The sequence below is a fragment of the Colossoma macropomum genome, unplaced genomic scaffold (genome assembly GCF_904425465.1).
Source record: "Colossoma macropomum unplaced genomic scaffold, Colossoma_macropomum, whole genome shotgun sequence".
Lineage (NCBI taxonomy): Eukaryota > Metazoa > Chordata > Actinopteri > Characiformes > Serrasalmidae > Colossoma > Colossoma macropomum.
This window is the reverse complement of record NW_023494795.1, coordinates 24,977,593-24,997,074: the sequence shown is the minus strand read 5'-3', so window position 1 is coordinate 24,997,074 and position 19,482 is coordinate 24,977,593. Positions and strand designations below refer to the sequence as shown.

The 19,482-nt window shown below is 41.4% G+C and overlaps 1 protein-coding gene across 2 annotated transcripts in view; it reads left to right on the top strand.

Moving 5' to 3' along the window:
* Positions 1-19,482, top strand: part of ino80 (INO80 complex ATPase subunit) — a 51,156-nt gene that overhangs the window by 25,481 nt on the left and 6,193 nt on the right. For both annotated transcript variants that reach the window (XM_036581970.1, XM_036581972.1), the window contains exons 27-35: positions 3,396-3,621; positions 10,114-10,241; positions 13,885-13,979; positions 14,895-14,967; positions 15,373-15,531; positions 16,662-16,764; positions 17,126-17,214; positions 17,336-17,497; positions 19,010-19,169. In XM_036581970.1, the coding sequence (XP_036437863.1) occupies positions 3,396-3,621; positions 10,114-10,241; positions 13,885-13,979; positions 14,895-14,967; positions 15,373-15,531; positions 16,662-16,764; positions 17,126-17,214; positions 17,336-17,497; positions 19,010-19,169 (1,195 nt within the window). The remainder of the gene's footprint in view (positions 1-3,395; positions 3,622-10,113; positions 10,242-13,884; positions 13,980-14,894; positions 14,968-15,372; positions 15,532-16,661; positions 16,765-17,125; positions 17,215-17,335; positions 17,498-19,009; positions 19,170-19,482) is intronic.

Here is a 19,482-nt window from a genome sequence, read left to right as displayed (position 1 = left end):
TTTCAGCACTGCAGTGACACTGATGTGGTGGTGGTGGTGTGTTAGTGTGTGTTGCGCTGGTCTGAGTGGATCAGTACAGGCACCTTGATCCTACTTCTAAAGGGTTTACAATGAAGATAATTTGGATACCCGCCCATTTTGCAATCAAAACCTGGAGGTATCATCTAATAGGTGGTTTGTATACATTATGAATTGATGCACAGACTTGGTGTTTCCACTGTAGGTATCCTGAAGGTTTTCAGTGCAATGCAATAAGATGTGGATTTGACATTCATTCATTCACTCACTCACTCACTCACTCACTCACTCTCTCACACACCCACCCACACACACACACACACACAGTCTTTATAGCAGCATGAAGTGGGGATCATATTATAATTTGCAGGAAGTTTTATCAATTTAGTCAGGTCCAACTACACAGTTACAAAACTTTGGACACCCCTGGTCACATGACGTGGTGTTGTTTTTCTGAATGAAAAAAGTGAACACATCCCCTACAAAGAACAAACCTCTGATGCACAGATACACGTTTTAATGCACAATTACTGATTATTTGCTGAATGTAACCTAGTACAAAAAAATTCAGTAAAACATAAAATGTTACCTGTGCAAAAGTTTTGTTTTGTTTTTTCCAGTATGTTAACTTCCGGTAAGTAGAAACACAGACCAGATAGGACAGCCAAAGCGAATAAACTGACATTGTGCACTAAAATATGATCTAGAAAAACTTTCGTATTTAAGTGTTCTCTGTAGAGGATGTGTTAACTTATTGTCAAATCAACTAAACTTGTAAGTTGACCATGGAGGTCAGTTAGTATACATTTCCTGTGTTTAGTGGCTATACCAGTCTAGAACAGTGGATTTCAGCTCTGGCCTGCATATTGTAGTGTTTGTCTCTGATCAAATACACCTGATCTGACTGATCGGCTAGTTAACAAACTCTGCCTGAATTGAAGCAGGTGTGGAGAAAACAATAAAAAGTACAGGGCATTGGGGCACTCCAGGGGCCTGTCTCATGAAGCACATTAAACTTGGACAGGGTTCCAAAGTTTCAGCTTCACAAAACCTAACAAATCCAACCATGGTTGATTTGTTTTATGACACTGATTAACAACTTTCTCTGTTAACCTAGGTTTAGATACTCAAGCTGTTATTAACCCTCCTACTTATGCACATGAAAACATGACAAACAGCTGCAAACGTGAAACATGAAGGTGTTGTGGGTAATTTTTCAAAGAAGGAAAAAGAAATTGTACTATGTAAATATAAAAAGTAAAGCATTCATAATGGAAAAAAAGCAATACTGTTACCACTGCCATTGAGTTGGTGCTTATTGGAATAATTGCTTTATTTTCTTGATATTTATGTGGAATGATTTCCTTTCTCTTCTGAAAAGCTCTAATTTTCACATGATTTACGTGACAACAGTCATGAAGGGAAAAAAAGAAGAGACCCGAAAAGGAGCAAAAGGGTTCCCTGAACTTAACATGCACTGGATTAGATCAAACTAAGCATTAGTTTGTGTCCTGCGTCGTGAGACAGGCCCATGGACCAGGACTTCACGGCAGCGCAGATTCTGAAACGCATAGAAGAGCACGCTGGTGGCCAACCCCTGAGAGCGATCTCCTGCGGCATCAGAAACAAACTGTCCATCTAAAATAAAACCTCAAAAGCAGTGGCTTGCCCTGACTGCAGGAGTGGTTTATTTATCCACCCGGAGTCCCTCACAGAGGAGCTGCTCAGCTGGGTCTGACCTCGCTGCAGTACAAGTAAACAACGCAAGCCCACCACTGTGAAACAAGAGCAGTCTGTGAGAGCTACCTCTCTAAACTCACAGACGGACTGGAGCGTAATCAGTAAAGCACATGCATCCCAGAATAAACTGCATTTAGGGCTTCTAAAGTGACTTTAGTTGGAGAAAGGTTGAGTAATTAATATATTTTCTGGAGATTTTGATCAGAGATTTGTATCTGGATAAAATTAGATTAAATGTCACTAATTGCATTGACCGGTTTCTGAGTAAATTTAGATAAAATCTAACTTGGAGCATTTCTGCAGTGCACCATTCAAAACAGTTACAGCATTAGGCATCATTATAAGTCTTTTTAAATGGCCAAAGCATTCACTCCAAAATTAGTCATCGTAACACATTTGCGTCATGCATTAGCGTTCAGTGTCAATGTGAAACTTTGCAGCTTAGCACACTTTTCAGGATAACACATACGTTTGTTTAAGTATGATGAAAAACTTGTGTTTGTGCCTGCCTGGCCTCATGACTCTGCTGCGTGTCCGTGGGAGTTGGCACGGTGTTGGCACCAGCCCGCAGGCGCCAGGGGCATATGGGCACTGTGGGAAAGTGATAAGATAGATTAGCACTTTTTTCTCTCTTTGTTCACAAGGGGCTCTTGACCTTATTGGCTTTTAAGGCCACATCTGCGTGTACATTCTCCCATTGGTCAGCTGTCCGCGCCAAAGCCAGAAGCCCGGCCAAGCTGAGCTGTTTTTCAGCAGTGATAAGAATGAAAGGAAGATAATATCATCCGCTTGTCAGCAAGCCATAAAACCCTCGGCAAGAGCTGAAAGAGAGAGCGAGAGAGAGATGTGAAGGAGAAAAGAAAGAGAGAATGGAGGGGAGTGAGGGTGGCGTGAATCACTACAGGAAATGGTCATCTGTTACCCGAAGGCCTGTTAGCGCTGTTAGCACTAGAGACCTCTGCCACGCTTTCCTGTCAGAGCCGCGGGGTTCGGCCGAAATATCGGAAACACAGGGGTATGTGTGTGCGTGTGGATGTGTTACGGTGGGAAATTCTACTCTCTTCCATGCAGCTTGTCCAGTGTTGATCACCAATAGGAAAAGAACAACTTAAAAAGACCTATAGGCCTGTAGGTAACAGTTATACAGCAGTAACTTTTAGAAGAGACTTCAGGTGATGATTTTCCTATTTCACTTTAATTTATTTATATATTTATTTTTTATTCAAGATAGTACAGTTGTCTGTTGTTTCCAGCCTTTGTCTCATTAGTCTGTTCCTCCAGAGGGATGTATGCAAAGCATTGGTATCTAGTCAATCAGCATGTCTAAAGGCATTATCACTAATTATTCTCCACTTTACTGTGCTAGTGGATACCTGACTTAATCATTAATGACACTCTACAAAGAAGAGAAAGCAGTGAGCTCTCGTGTCCAGTATCTCCCCTATAAGGTGCGGTTCCTAAAGACTCCTAACTGCAGGTGACACATGGCAAAGCTGGGATTAGATTTCAGCCAAAGAATGCATCCCTGCATGATGTATGGTGCCTTTATGATGCATCTCATGATCAAATGTCAACACCCAAAATAGGCACAAGCCATTTTAACAACTCTGCTGTTTTTTTTTCCCTTTGTTTCCTAGGTGACAGCAGTTCCTATTGAGCGATGCTGTCCGGATCGGAGTGCCGAGTATGAGTGGCGGCAGGTCCGGGATGGCGGGAGCTTGGCTGCTAAGCAGTGCTTTCTGTATGGCTCACCAGAGCTGGCCCATGCCTGGGCTGCCCGCTCCCACTCCTTTCACCCTGAGAGCCCTGGGGGCATGATGGCCCTCCAGCCCAGACATGGCTGGTCCTTCATCAGGATACCAGGTATGCATGTGGTGATGTGTATATCAGGGCTGTGGAAATTGACTGTGATGACAAGTCATTGATTATGTTGATTGTGAAGAAAAGTCTATGCGTTTGCATGAAAATGAAGGACACTCTAATGTTTATATACTGAAAGATTGCAGTACATCATAGGAAGTGTGAAGGGTGATATGGCTTCTATTGTTTCATGGTACAATGGAAGGGGCCACATGTCAGACTTGATGTGACATATGCAAGGTTATAGAAAATGGCAATAGCAGAAGGCATAATGGTTCAGTTAGTCGTTTGCTTGATAGGCTAAACCATTACAGAAATAATTGCTAGTTGAACCCTAATGTGTTTATGTAGGTGTACTGTGCTGTGCAAAAGTCTTAGGCACTTAAGCATTGTTTAAAACCATTTATCTTGGGAATAATGTTTTTGTGAATAAAAAGACCTTATCATGAAAATGGATGCATAAAAAATAAATACAGTAAAAAGTAATAAGAACTTTCTATTTTGTAAAAAGCATGAGCTAGTTTGAAGACCTCAGATGTCACAAGCTCACCTCATTTAATATAATGAAGCGTTGATTAATCAGGTGTGGGATGATAACTACAATTAATACAGCCTGCCATGAGGAGAGGTTTGGAAATGGGTAAGCAAATAATTTGACATTTGTAACTATTAATATTAGTGTTTTTCTGTGTAAATAAATGCTTACCGCCTAGATGAACAGGTTTTTATTGCTAGTTTTCTCAAGTGTCTAAAACTTTCACCTAGTACTATGTGGGTGTGTTAATGTGTATTTGAGTATAAAACTACTGGCCAACAGCACTAAGTCATTTGCCCGAGTGGTATTTCATTTCTCCGTATCCGACCATTGTTCTTGCGTTGACTGTTTTATTTAAGACAAGAAACTTTCTCACAGTTTGTTCATTTTGATTTTAAGCGTCTCAAAAGGAAGCGCATATCTCCTAAAAGCACCACACAAATCTTGGTAAGGGCTGTGGTGGCTCCGTAAAAAGGCAACACCCCCAGAAACACCCCTACCTTCAGACTCTCAGCTGACCTCCGGCTCGTCTCTTAACCCGAACCTTCATTGGCTGGCCTCATGCGATAGGCTGGGCTGAGAGGCCCCTCGGTGCAGCTGCGTCCCAGAGGCCATTGTGCGTGTGAGCCGGAGGAAACGCAGCAGAAGGAGCTGGAGAGGCTGCCAGCTCGGGCCCCCTGAGCGGCCCGGGGAGGGAGGGATACCCGTGGGAGAGTCGCACAGGTCACGGTAGCCACCGGCCCTGGCTGGTCTAGGGTCAGGGCCTGGGCCTGTTGTACCTCTTCGTCACTGTCACCATTTGGCTTAACACACCGCCATTTGTTACACGTTAGCACTGTACGGCTGTCAAAAGTGGGAGCGATAGCAGAAAAGCTAGGGAGAGTTCTGTTTTCTTAGGCAAGTGGTTCCCAAGCCTGGTCCTGCCCTGCATATTTTGGGGTCTTCCCTGCAGATCCAATTAATCAGCTAATTAACAAGCCCTCTCTGCATTGAAGTGGATGAAGTGAAGTAACGTGCAGGGCAGGGGTATTCCAGGAGCACTGGCCCAGTTGAAACATTGCTGCACACATACATGCAAGGCCAGTGTAACTGCTGGGAGCAGAGTTTGTGAGATGGAGGCCCGTGAGCTCTTGAGACGTTGGGAGGGGGGACAAAGCAAGGAAGTTCGACTATTGGACATTGTTTCAGCACATTGTTAGGTAAGCGCTGTGTGTGAGCGTGTATGTGTGTGAGAGAGTGCGAACACTCATTCACAGACTCAAGGTGTTTCAGCTCACTCCTTTCCCATTTTCTCAGAGTCATACTGTACCCAAGGAAGGAAATGACACAACATAGAGCCAGGCTCATTGAAGTCCTGTGGCAGTGCGATTGCCTACTCCCACAATCTAGCTGGCGGAACCTATGAGCCCATACCTCTGAAGATGGTGGAAGAGGGCTTGAATACCCTTTGTGATGCAGGCTAATCAGCAATATCAACATATTAGCTAAGCTACAGAAGTATTTCAAATAATCAAAGCACAAGCGAGACACGCACATTGGGTGGTGTGACTTTGTTTCGCTGGTTGACTCGTTAAGTCAAAATATGTGAAGTGCATTGTGTTCACCGCTGAGCCACTTTGCAGAATGTGGCTACGTTTAGTATTTTTCACTGTGAACTTTTTGCTCCAGCATGACTTTATCTAGAATCGTATTTTGAGGTGAATCTTTGACGTGGTGAAGCTGCCTACAGGGTGTTTTGTAAACAGACTGGCTATAATAATATGTTGCCGATGTAGATTTTGTGTGACACTTGCTAATTAGAGGGCAGGGCAATGTAGCATGAAGGTCTTTTCTCACAATAGCTCTGGCACAGTGACTTTTTGTTTTTCCTTTATTGGAACTCCACTGCTGCACACTGTTGTTGAGATGAAGGAGGAGCGGCAATTGGTCTTAGCTTGTAGACAGCCTGTGGGAAACTCTGCTTTCCCTTCCTGTTCCTTCAAAGAATCCCTGCGCTCCAGCAAAATGGGCGGAAATATTCTTGGCCTTTTTTGATTTTTGGCCCAAACATTGGCGGCTACGTAATTGTTTGTGATCCAAACCTTGGTCGTGCCATCTTGATTAAGAAGAAAGGCCAGAATTCAACAGGATTCAGGTCTGGAGGTGTTTCTTCAGACCAGTTCATACAGGACTGTCCAGAGGACTATTACACCTATTCCATGTATAGTTTTAGTCTATAGATTGGCATATGTCTCAGCTGTACAAGTTCCCCACTGTGCTTGAGTGTTGACTTTCCTAATTCGTTTATGACCTATAGGGGGAGCTCTTTACTCTGTTTTGCATGCTTAGCTGTACTGTGAGGAGAAACTGTGGTCTTGTTTACCTCTTGCCATCTCTAGACCAGCCAAACTGTTTGTCATACATGTGTAACGGCTTAATGACAACTTCCATAACTCACTGGTCTTGCGTCCCACCCTCTTAAGCCCCAGCTTGACGTCATCAAATTCAAGCCCACTAAACCCCGAGCTGTATCAGTCTTGTCCCATGACCTGACCCGTCCTTGCCCTTTCACCTCTTAGGCCTGGTCATGTGACTTGTGAGCAGAACGTCCCACCTGTCTAATAGTTTGAAGCTTGACATCCCCCCCCAACCCCTGGTGCAGAGCTCTCTCTTAGAGCCATTCCGTTTATCCCCCAAAATTGGTAGTTATCATTGGCAAGGCAAGGTCAGTTTTCAGTGTTTTTAAACCAGTCACGTTTTCTCCAGAGGATATCGTTTTGTTCTAAATGTTTCCAGATGGTTATACTCTATCATTACGCCAGCTAACAGTATAGACAGGCATTTTTGCTGTTTTGTTAATGTTGGTTTTGTGTAAGTAACTGAAAATTGACTTTAGAACTTCAGATGAATGAGTTCAAGTTGAATTTGTTCTTTGTGGTTTTAGTCATATGTGTTCACTATTTATTTGGATGTTTGGTGTTTACTTGGAGTAAGGCCACCCATAGGGGGCAGTGCTCAATGTGGTGCGTGTGATGATTATTATTTTCCCACTTCAAAGTCTCACTAGGTTAAAAGTTTCATGATTTCTTTTTTTAGCTTCTCAGTAGTAGATCTCTGAAAGGCCTTGTTAACTGGCTTTTACCTCCATTAATCACAGACTCCGACTATGGCCCTGTGCCCATGTTGTTGGTGTTGCTATCCGCTCAGCTCGGCCTTCGTAAACAAACGAGATGATCTCATGGCAGCGAGGGCCAGAGAGTAGCGGCCAGTGCTGCTCTCCAATCGGTCCCCTCGCCAAAGGAGCAGTGAGACCACCGAGATCACTTTAATGAAATTAGCAAGCAGCGCAAAAGCATTTACGTGGCAGGCATTGGGGTTAATTGGCCCGACCAGGGCTCTGTGGCTTTTTTTTTTAAATGAGGTCACCCTGGGGTCAGACCCCAGTGCTGGCCAGTGGGGATTGGATTACGTTGTGAGGGGTTTGGAAAGGGTCCTCAGGGGTGGGGGAGGGAAAGCCACCAGCAGGTGCCTGGGCTTGATAACTGTAACCATGGCAATGGCTGTGCGGGACAACATTGGCTACCTTTGGGCTCCTCCCTTTTTGGACTCTGGTGCTTCCATTGAACTGTGGTCTGTGCATTTTACAGAATAATTTCCCTGTAAATGGATTGACACTTTGACTGTTTCATTTTTGGCTGACATTAAGATGCATTTTGCCTTTGTTCTATTTTCCTTTTACGTTTCTGCTTAATAAATCCTCTGGCAGAAAATCACGGAGTATATTCAAATCAGATTATGTAGTAATAACACATCTCTTCAGAGATGCAAAATTAAGACAATTTTGGTACTTTGTGTAGTGTGTTTCCATGAAGCACTTGGACCAGTCTCTGCTGTGGAAAGCAGTCTCTTTCCAAATGCCCTGTGGTGTTTGGGGTTTGCTTGAAGATGGCACTGTAGCACAAAGCCGTGAAGGCAGCATCAACCCACAGCCCACATCTACCTCTCCCTTCCTGTGGAGCTTAGTAAAACAGGGTCTGGCAACCCTGTGCCTTTCCTTGTCCCCTGACACCAGACCCATTAGATTAGGGCTCTTTGATGGAGGAGTGTTTGACATGGGTCTGTTCTCATCAAACCACACTGGGTTCAAAGCAGGAACAAAGACTGCAGATCAACAGTGATTGATGGACTCTTCAAATACATGTATGATCTTCAAAAAACAGATTTTGGTCTGCCTAATTTTTCTTTTGACAGATTCTTTAATTCTGACCCAGCACTATAGGCCTGCCTCGGCCACGACAATGGAGCAACACTTCATAAATGCACTAGATGATGCTAGAAAATTGATCACAGTACCTGGATAGAAGACTTTACCACAGGCTTGTGGTTTGACTCTTAGAGCCCAACCGATTTAGTGACTAATTACTGGTTATTGCAATTTCAAGCGCTTCAAAACCATATATCAGCTCATATAATTTTACTTTTTCTATTAAGATTTTAGATTCATTTTAGTTGCCAACTGTGAAACCTGATGCCATATTTCCTGAACTTGAAAACAACAGGTTTGTATTTTAAAAAGTACCTCCTACGGTCCAATTGTATGAACATTTTGTGGCCGATTTACAATTTTAAGGGGCTAAAAGTTAAGATAACTTATAATATCTGCCAGGGATAATTTCACATTTCATACTTAGATTGAACTATTTACACTGCCCCCTTGCTGCTAAAACATGTCATTGCCTGAGAGACAGTGGGTAACATACCCCCACCCTATATTTATAATTCTAATGATTTTAATTAATAATGTTATTATTGTAATTATAGTATTTAATATGGTTAGTTGTTCTTGCATTTTTTGCTTTGGCAGTATTGTAGTTCATACAGTCATACTAATAAAGCCATTCTGAATGGGGAAAAAATATTGTGTTTGGGTCCAACCAATAAGAAAGTTCTGTTTGATTTTATAGGGCTAAAAGTTATTATAACCAACCGTAATGATAACTTGATGTGAAAACTCAAAAACAACAGAAAATCAAGTCAGTAACTTTACAAAGAAATGTAAATGTTCTAACTCAGACAGACAGAGTTTCCCAGAGTTGGGATGCATTTAACATGTTTTTATTTTGTTTATAGTAGTATTTATATATAGTTTATTTATATTTGTTGTTTTATTTCTTGTATAATTTAATTATTGTGTTGTTGCAATAGAAGTGATTGATCTAACAATAGGTCAAGCCCTTGTGTGGGGATGCTAGTTTTAAGTGTGTGGTGTGATGTAAAAGTCTCTGGCTAATGGCCCCATCATAGCTTTTAGTTTCTCTTTAGCACCTTGAGAAAATGACCTTTTTTGGCCTTTTCTGGGTTATGAGGTGATGGGTCAGGGTTCATCCTTGGTTCACATTAGCATGGCCAGTGGGCACTGCTGCTGTATTGTATCTCTGTGCTGGACGGGACTAGCCATGTCACAGGTTCTCTCTCTGGGGACCGCCATACCCCCCCCCCAGAGGCTTGCTCTGTCTCTGTTCTGTCGTGACTTCCACAGACCCATGACCAGAAAGGTCACCTACCCAGTCACATCTGATGTTTGAGGGTCAGGGGGTTGAGTGAGGCCACTGTGGAAGGTTCACCTCTCTTCTTTTGCGTTGTTTGTTCGTCCGTGTTCATGCAATCAAAAGAAGCTTTTGTAATCAATGTGCACCTGATTCAAACAGAGGAAGCAAAGTCAGATGTTCTGACTTGACCTTGGTCACGAATGTAACTTGAATTATTGATCTAATCCTATAAATCCTCTTCACAATCTTGTCTTAGATTAGCTTTCCTAACCCTGATATTTAGCCTAATGTAGGATGATGTAATAGAGCTGTTTGATGTACTTTTTTTGTCATGGTTAGTCATGGCCTGGTGGGATCACAGAGTGCAGTACAGATGTTCTTGATATAGATTGTTTTTCGATTCCAAGTTTTCTTTGTTCTTTTTTGTTTCAGACAAAGAGAGTCTTATCACGGACAGCGGCAAGCTTCACACTCTGGACCTGCTGCTGACTCGACTGAAGTCTCAGGGCCATCGTGTGCTCATTTACTCTCAGATGACCCGCATGATTGACCTGCTAGAGGTGAGCGCACCAAAAAGCTTCTCTTAGTCTCTGGAATGATGGCACAGTTGTTTTGTGGATAGCAGTAATGAATTCCCATCAAACTCTTAAATGGATTTGTCTTGTATTGAATGGCCCATAGTCATTTTCCATCGTGTGGCCTTCAGTAGTTTTTGCTGTAATTACTCAGAAAATGATGAGAAAGGAAAAGAGGGATTGAAAACCTGGCACAAAACACATGCATGTGGTGGGAGAGAGACAGACTTAAAAAGAGAAAAAAAGAAGCCAGAAAGGGTCAATTGTTTTTTATCCTATTGAGCTTTAAACCAGACCTGAAACTAGACCTTTCATTCACGTTCCCAACAGAAGCAGCCTTTAGTCTCATACACCCATTGTTCTTTCTCGCTGACTTTTATGCATAATACCATTTGTAGTTTGTAAGCACTTCTATGAGAATTCCTTCCTATCCTTTTGGTTAAAGTTCTTTTTCTTCTAGACATCTTTGAAGGTTGAAAGAAGCTTCCCAGGTGGTTACTCATGCTTTGCTTCCTCTGTTTGTAGAGTAGTTGATCCATGGGAAAGGTTAATCATGGGAAAAAGCAGGACAGCACCCCATGATTTTGATTGACCATTAGCCCTGACGTGGGAATTTGTATTTCTTTTCCCCCGTTTTTCTACTAATCACTCAGTTAAGATTATAGTATATCACTTGGTTATAATAAGTGCAGTGATAAACTCCAGTTCATGGCCAGTGGGCACAATGGTGAGAGTGTGGAGAGTTTTTTTTTTTAGGGCTGAGACAAATGGAGAAGTCTGCAGTGTGTTTGGTGAATGAAGTCATGGCTTGACCAGTTTTCCACGATTCAATTGGCTTGGCCTGTGTTTAAAAGGCCCAGCTGCAGTCAATTTCAGGTCCCTATATTATCTCTGGGGAAAAGACCCGCTGATTGTAATCTTTGCCATTAGCTTCTTTGTTTTTGTTGTTGTTTTTTTCCACTTTGACACTGCCTAGTTTGGCATGATATCAGCAGTAGTTAAGTTTGGGAGTGGGCACTGATGTCACTATCACTCATCTGTGTAACAGCAGTCAGATCTCTGACTACCTTTTTGGGATTTAAAGCACTGCAAAATTTAGAGACCACCCTTTATTTATTAAGTATCCAGTCAAAACAGATATTAAGTACGAGTTATTTATTTTTTAGCATAAGGAAAGAAAGCAGAAAATACATTGTCGCTCCAAAACGGTAACTTTACAGGAGAAGGCAACAGCCTTCTTTACTTTTAATGTCAGTTAATGTATTGAGATTTTTTTCTATGTAGTTTTAGACTATTACCATTTGTCCATTTATCTTGACATTTTGACACAATGTTAAACTTGTTAAACAACTGCAGTGCTCAAATTATGTAGAAAAATAAAAATCATCAAAAAAGTGGAGTTACGTAGGTTTTTTAGGGGGTGGGAATTTCACAGAAGTGTCAACAACTAAATATAATATGAATACAGGGTGATTCCAAAAGGTTCATCTGAAAAAAATGATTTATTTCACTTATAAATCATTAAAGAACAATGCAGTAAATTGTAAATGGTTTAAATGAGCATAAAGTTTATTAGGTAATTTTACAAGTGCTCAATATGAACCTCCTCCATCTGTAATAGACAAAATCAACACGATAGTCTAATTGATCCCATACTGGATTGAGCATGTCGGGTGTCACTGTTCTCACGGCTCTTTCAATGTGATTTCGGAGATCATCCAGTGTTGTGGAACCAACGACGAACGCTCTGAGCTGTTGGAGGTTCACTGCCGACGAAAACCACGTTGCACAGTTATGACAGATTCACTCTTATTAATGTGGAGAATGCAAAACGCTTTCTGCTCAGGAGTTGCCATCTCCTCGCAGACTGAAGGGAGCCATCTTCCCGGTGACAGTCAGAAACTCTGTGACCCCCTCTTTTAGTTGGTATGTGATTGGTTCCTAGGCGCCTCACGGTTGTAAAAATATGGCGCTTTGAAATCAGATTAATCTTTTAATCACCCTATATTTTCAGTATTTAGTGTGTCCTTTATTACAGCTTCCATTCTTTTCAGGAGTCTTTCTTTCAGTTTTTCAAAGAACTCTGCAGGAATATTTTACCACAGCTCCAAAGTTCAGTCTTAGAAACTGGTTGCATTTTCTCCTCTCTATCTCAAAGATAAAAGCTTCAAGTGCTGTTTATCTGATGGGGACAGTTCTAAATTCTCTAGCGGGTCTTGCTTGGTTGTTAGGAATCCAAATCTTTCTGTATCTTTTAATCATTTTGAACTCCTGTTTTTCACATATTTTCTGCTGACTTTTCCATTTTTGTATGAGCTTTCTGCTCTATTAATGAAAACAGTGTTTCAGATGTTTACAACATTTTGGCATAATACATTAGAAGTGAACACCAATGCTGCGTTCACATGTTTGCATTGAAAAAACAACAGTCACTCCACATCTCATAGCGTTTCGTGGCTGATGGCGACATGAAGCCTCGCAAACATTGCCCTGGTGACCAGCTCTTAATTAAATGGATGATTATTAGAGAAGAGTTTTATCAGTGACTGTTGTTTATGTAAGGTGGAAAAAAGCAGGAAGATGCTCTGTACTCTCTTATTTTTATTGTACAATACTGAGCCCATCTGGAACTCAACAATGAACTTGATGTCCATGGCTCCCAAAAAATCAACATCTGGTTTATTCTACCGCTGCGGTCAACGACAAACTGGTGCTGGCAGAATTTTCTGTTGAGACTGAATCGGATATGTATCTGACACATTTAGCCGATATCAAATTGGTTTAACAAGGTCAGTATCGATAATTGCCATTTTGACTGGACACTAAATAAATGGAGGGTGGTCTCTGACTTTTGCACAATATGCTGAATACTCCAGCATCCTATAATACACATGAAAAAAAGGAAATTGAAGGACATTTTATAGTTCTGGTCCTGTTCCGCGTTCTTGATTTTGACTTATGATGCTGTCCATGGAGAGTCCTTGACTCCAATTGTACTTAGTGGACTTCTCAGATTTTACTTATTTATTACTTTACTCGAGTCCCATTCGAGTCAGTTCCAAATGTGTTTTGGGCAGAATTCCGAAGAGTTAAATCATGTTATGTTTGGCGCCGCTCTGCTGGCCAGGAGGTGGACTCTCAGTGATGTAGAACATTTTCAGTCCCATCGGCACCTCATGAGTTGAATTGCAAAGGGGGTTGGGTTTTTTGCCTCAGTGTCATTTTGGCCGGAGCTGGAGACCTGATCAAAGGACGTTAATGTCAACAAGAGTGCTAATGCACATTTCACATAGTCCAGATGTGCTTTTGCAAGGGAGGCCAGAGGAGCCCCAGGCCTGATGGAGTGGAGGCTTCACTCTGGGTGGCGTGGGAGGGTGGGAGGTCACTGTTCACGACTGGTTGGGGATTCATTTGGAATTCTTTCAGCTAGGAAAATGGGCTTATGGTGCTAATGAGACTTATGCTGCCAGCTGTAGTGTGAAGGAGGACTTTTGTGAGGCCTAAAACAAGCTTTTTATTATTTTATGCATGACTGACTAATGTTACTTATCTATGATATGTTCTGTATGTGTCCAATATGCTTTATTTAGTGTGTGAACTTTTCCATCATTATCTCACTGTTCTTAAGGAGTACATGGTGTACAGGAAGCACACCTACATGCGACTGGACGGTTCATCCAAGATCTCAGAACGTCGGGACATGGTGGCAGACTTCCAGAGCCGGTGAGCTGTCAGTCAAAGCGGAGTTGGGGGAAGGGAGCGTGGGACAGGACAAGAAGCTCAAGTTTCTGATCTGTCCAACAGCACAGACTAGGTTGCAGATGTTAGCGTCTGTCTCTGTTTAGACTAATTGGACCTTGTTTTTCAAATGTCTAAAACCCTCTTCCCTGATGCTGCCTTCAGCCCGAGAGGAATTTCGGTTTTGGTTCTCTCTCTCTGTCTCTCATTGTCTCCCTCTTATTCTCTCTCACACCCACACTTTTCTTTTATCTCTCTCTGGTTTTCTCATGATTTCTCTCCCTTCCTTACTATCCCTCTTTTTCATTTAATCTCTTTCTTTCTTCTTTTTCTTTCATTCTTTCTTATCTGTTTCATTTTCTTTATGATTCCTGCTCTCTCACACACAAACTTTTTTCTTGCTTCTCTCAGTTTCTCTCTCTTTCTTTTCTTTCCCTTTCTCTCTGTTTCTCTGTTGTTAGTTCTCATTCTCTCATTTTCTTTATTTGCTTTCTCTTGACCTCTTTCTCATTTTCATTTTTTCTTTTTCTCTGTATTTTCTAATCCCTCTGTTTCTCATACTTTTCTCTCTTTATCTGTATTTTGTCTTTCTCTCATTCTCATTCTTGTTCTGTCTTTTTCTTCTTTCTCTCTTTCTCTTTGATTCTTACTTTCTCTATACTTTCTTCTATTTCCCTTTCTATTTTTTTCATCCCCCCTCCCTTGACCTCCCTCTCTAAGGCTCTGGTTTGCATTATCTCTGTATTGGTGGACTCTGTGGGGTCTGCTTTCCATTTTGGAGGAGGGTGTGTGGTATATTGAAATGTCTCTTGCTGTAAATCCTGGCAGGCCGGACACGGGCACGGTCTGTCTCTTCTTTGTTTTCTCTGTCTCACTTTTTCTCTCTTCCTTGGCTTGCAGGACGGATATTTTTGTCTTCCTCCTCAGCACAAGAGCGGGTGGCCTTGGCATAAACTTAACTGCTGCAGACACGGTGAGGCTGTGTGAAAGCGCTGCTCTTTACAGCATAATCGATGACAAATGAGTTGCTTGATCAAGAGCCTTTAGTTACAACTCATCAGCTGCAACAAAAGTTTGAACAAACACCAAACGTTTGTGGATGAAGTTGGATATCACCAAGCCATACTTAGAATACACTATCCTCATATTTGTTTAAAAATTGGTAACATCAGCTCAACTTTTAGAATTTCAAGATTTGTTGGCTTGCCTCAACTTTTACATGGTTTACACTTTTCAACATACTTCCTATTTTTCCCATGGTAGAACAATAGTAAACTGTGGCCTAAGGAAAGGAAGTTTATATAAGCAGTGCGTCTGTGAGGTGGTTTGTCAGAGGATGTGACGTTTTGAGTAAATTTATTCCTGTGTGTCCTTGCAGGTGATTTTCTATGACAGTGACTGGAACCCTACAGTGGATCAGCAGGCCATGGACAGAGCTCACAGGCTGGGCCAAACCAAACAGGTCACTGTCTACCGCCTCATATGTAAGGGCACTATTGAGGAGCGCATCTTGCAGAGGGCCAAAGAGAAGAGTGAGGTACATTCCCATGCAAAAAGCTCAAATTATATTGTTTTTTTTCCCCTGATAGATCATTTTAATGCATTCCTTAATAACATTTAGGTGCATTCTCTTATTTGCCAGTATTTTGTAAAGGTACTTTTTGCATTTTTATGATACCACCTTTATATTATATCAGACAGATACCCCTATCTACCAATATGTCATAATTTTTTGCATTGTCTGGTGCTGCCTTTGTATGATGTTGGAATAATGTAATTCAGTGTATTTCAATGTATAATGTACTCAGTGTCATTTCCGAGTTTCTGTTGGCTGGTAAATTCCAGTATTTAACTAGTAAAACCTTTAAAAAAAATCCAGTTGGACACAATGTCTGGTAAACAAAATTAATGAAAATCATCTATAAAGTTTTAAATAAATATAATCCTGTGGTGCTGGCCCTCTGCTGTTCTGGGAAAGAGGCTGCCCACTGGAATTCCACCGTTTAACGGATGGCAGAGCCTCGCTCAAATTCAAGGAGCCTAAACTCTGCATTCCCCTGACTTCAAAAATGCATCTTTTGTCATGAATGTAGGGATGTATTTCAAAAGGAAATAATGTTAAATATGAGTCTTTAAAGCAACAGCTAGGCTAACATAGGAAATTAAAGTCACAGAAAGCTAGCCTGTATGTACACGTTCAAACAGCTAACAGATATGCTCAGAGACTTTGTACTTAATCATATCATTTATGAGTGGCATGTTTATACTGATCTGATGGTCAATAAAAATGTTATTCATTGCAATAAAGCACAGAATTGTGAACTGAATTGTCTCACAGTTAGAGCTGTGTTGTCCTGGTTTCAAACAGACTTTAGGAGTGATTGAGGAGAAGAGGAGGAAGTTTTTAGGATAAACCTTGAGCACGTGTGAAGATGCTGCAAAACCTTAGATAGAGTTGAATGATAAGTAGTAACACAAGGAAGTTTTTGCGTGAAGTTAACAGAAATGACCAACACTTTAAACATTTGTCTGGTAAACTGAATTATTACCGTGCACCATGACCGACACAATTTGCTAGTGGAAACTCTAATTACACTGAAATTACACTATTGTTATACAGTTATTAATGAAACTATTCACTATACTCTTCTGTCTTCTGTGTCTCAGATTCAGAGGATGGTGATCTCAGGTGGAAACTTCAAACCCGATACCCTCAAGCCCAAAGAAGTGGTCAGTCTTCTCCTGGATGATGAGGAGCTGGAGAAAAAACGTGAGTTGATATTTTCAAGGACTCTGTGAGAAGAGTTGCATGAAAAGCCATGTGGCTCCTGCAAAAGGCTTGTTCTCAATTAATTTGTTTAGCGCACATTTTGACCTCAGCCTTCTAAGAAATAGCACACTGTCCGAAGAAAATAACACACTCAGTCACAAAAGGGCTCCCTTAAAGCTTCAGCTCATTGCGCTAGTCAGCCCACTTTACACTGCTGTTATTGTCTTTAATAGCATGTGTTTATAGGGTCCTGCTGAGTCTAACTGTTTTATTGAGGATTAGGTTTGGCCGTGACTGACCTCCCAAGCAGGGGTTCTTTCTGCTTCTGGCTTTTGGGTGACATGTTTGTGTTTATGGACAGTGCGCTTAAGGCAGGAAGAGAAGAGGCAGCAGGAAGAGAGCAGCAAGGTGAAGGACCGCAAGAGGAAGAGAGAGAAATATGCAGAGAAGGTAACTCTCCCCTTGAGATGGTTTAAGAAAGCATTTGTTTTCATCCCAAATTCCATTGTGCTTTTATATGCAGGTATAGGCCTTCAGAGATTAGAGAAAAAATGTTTCTATCTCTCTGCAGAGAAAAAAGGAGGATGATGTAGAAGCAAAGAAAAAGAAGGAAGGTGTCAACTTGGTCATCCCATACGCTCCCTCTGCAGACAATTCCAACCTGTCAGCAGATGGGGAGGACTCCTTCATCAGTGTGGACATGGACTCGGCCATGCCCAGCCCCTTCAGTGAGGTGAGCCGAGTCAGGCTGCGCTGAGGGGATACTAACAAGGAAAGGAGAGAGGAGGACATACAGAAAGGCTGAGTTAAAGTGATAGTTCAACAGAAAACATAAATTTACACAACTTTCCCTTTATCCCAAATAGTCATTTAGCCTAGACATGCAGTGTCCAAAGTTTGATTATTTAGTTAGAGTAAACAGATTGCTCCAATTTTATTGCACTTCACCTGCTAACTGCTAGAGCTCCAGTTTTACCTGTTGCACCCTAAAACAACTTGACAACCATTTAAGATATCCTCAAAACAGAGAATATGCCACATGTGGTATCGTGTGTGTGTGTGTGTGTGTGTGTGTGTGTGTGTGTGTGTGCGTGTGTGTGTGTGTGTTATATCACTCTGAAGTCCGAGGACAGATCAACACTATATCTGCAGAGTTGCCTGTATTGCTGGTGTATTAGATTAGTGTGTACAGATCAGTCTTCAGCAGCTATTTTTTCTACTTTTTATTTGTTGTTGTTGTTTATCATCGCTTGGTAGCCAATCAGAGGATTTAATACACAATCCAGCAGATCCAAAGCAGGGATTTAGCTTTAGACACCCTCCCACATCGCTGTGTTTTGATTTTGAAAGTGTGAATGTCGACATAACGCTAACAGGTTTAAACTTGACTAGCAAATTCCAGCACAACTTTTGAAAACTTAGACATCTGACTTTATAAAAACAAGATTTTCCTCTAGATGGGTGCTCAAATATTACAGATGAATTTCAAGGGCAGCAATGATGAGGCCAGACACTTGTGAAATGTCAAGTGTATGATGTGGCTCTATACAGCTAAATAGCAGAAAAAGCATAAAGGAACTGCTGACAGAGATAAGAGAAATGGTCACACACCTGGGCAATTACACATTAAAAGCTTCCAGTAACTTCTACGATCATAAAGTGGTTGATTATTAGTATTATTAATTCAAATTATTTTGTTCCATACACTTTTGTTTCTTTTTTTTTGTTAAAAATAAATATGAATTTCCGATTTTGAGTTTTATGCATTTACAGGCTGTTTTTTTTATATTGAATATTACAAATATGTGCTGACTAGTATTACTGAAAAGCTGACAAATAACTTGATAATAGTGTAATGTATCCCAAAGTTACAGTCAAAAATATAAAGGTAGGCTTAGCCAGCCTCTTTTAGACTAAGGGTAACAGCTCAACACAGTTTAAGTGTGTGATGTTTTAGAAATGCAGCTTTCACAGTACTAATCGGTCTGTTTGTTTGTTTTTGCTGAACTTACCACTTATAATGATGTAGTTTGCCAGTTTAGTTAATTATGATCTGACTCTTATGTGACTTAGATTGACTTTTATTCTTAGACAGAGATCAGACATTTTCTAACTCTTGTGAAGAACTTTAATCTATCACCCTCCTCCTTTCCTTCCTCTCTTCTACCTAACGGCCCTGATGCCTTTCCAACGTGGTGCTGTCCCTCTGTCCCTGTCTCACCCTTAGAGTTGTGTCTCTCTGCAGATTTCTCTGAGCAGCGAGCTGCAGCCTGGCTCTCTCCCAGCCGACGAGAGCAGCAGCGATATGCTAGTGATCGTAGATGAGCCCGTGTCGTCTGCCCCGCAATCCCGCGCCACCAACTCCCCCGCCTCTGGCACCGGCTCTGTGTCAGACAACATGAACGGTGGGTAGAGCCCTTACACACCCACAGCTTGGTCTGAAACTGGAAAACAGAGATGTAGAATTAAAGGAATTTTGCTTCCTTACTTTTGGACTGAAGCTATCTTGTCAAACACTTGTCTTAATTAACTTGTTAAGTAATCTGAAATGGATTTGCTGATGTGGTTTCTGACACTGTATAACTGTGTTATCTACAAAATTGGCCAAAGGTATTCAGCAGAATTCAGGCTGCAAGATGGCTGTTTATACTGATTTTAGCTATACAGTTAGACTGTAGGTCTGACTACATATTCCTTTCAATGGACAATCTCCATTTA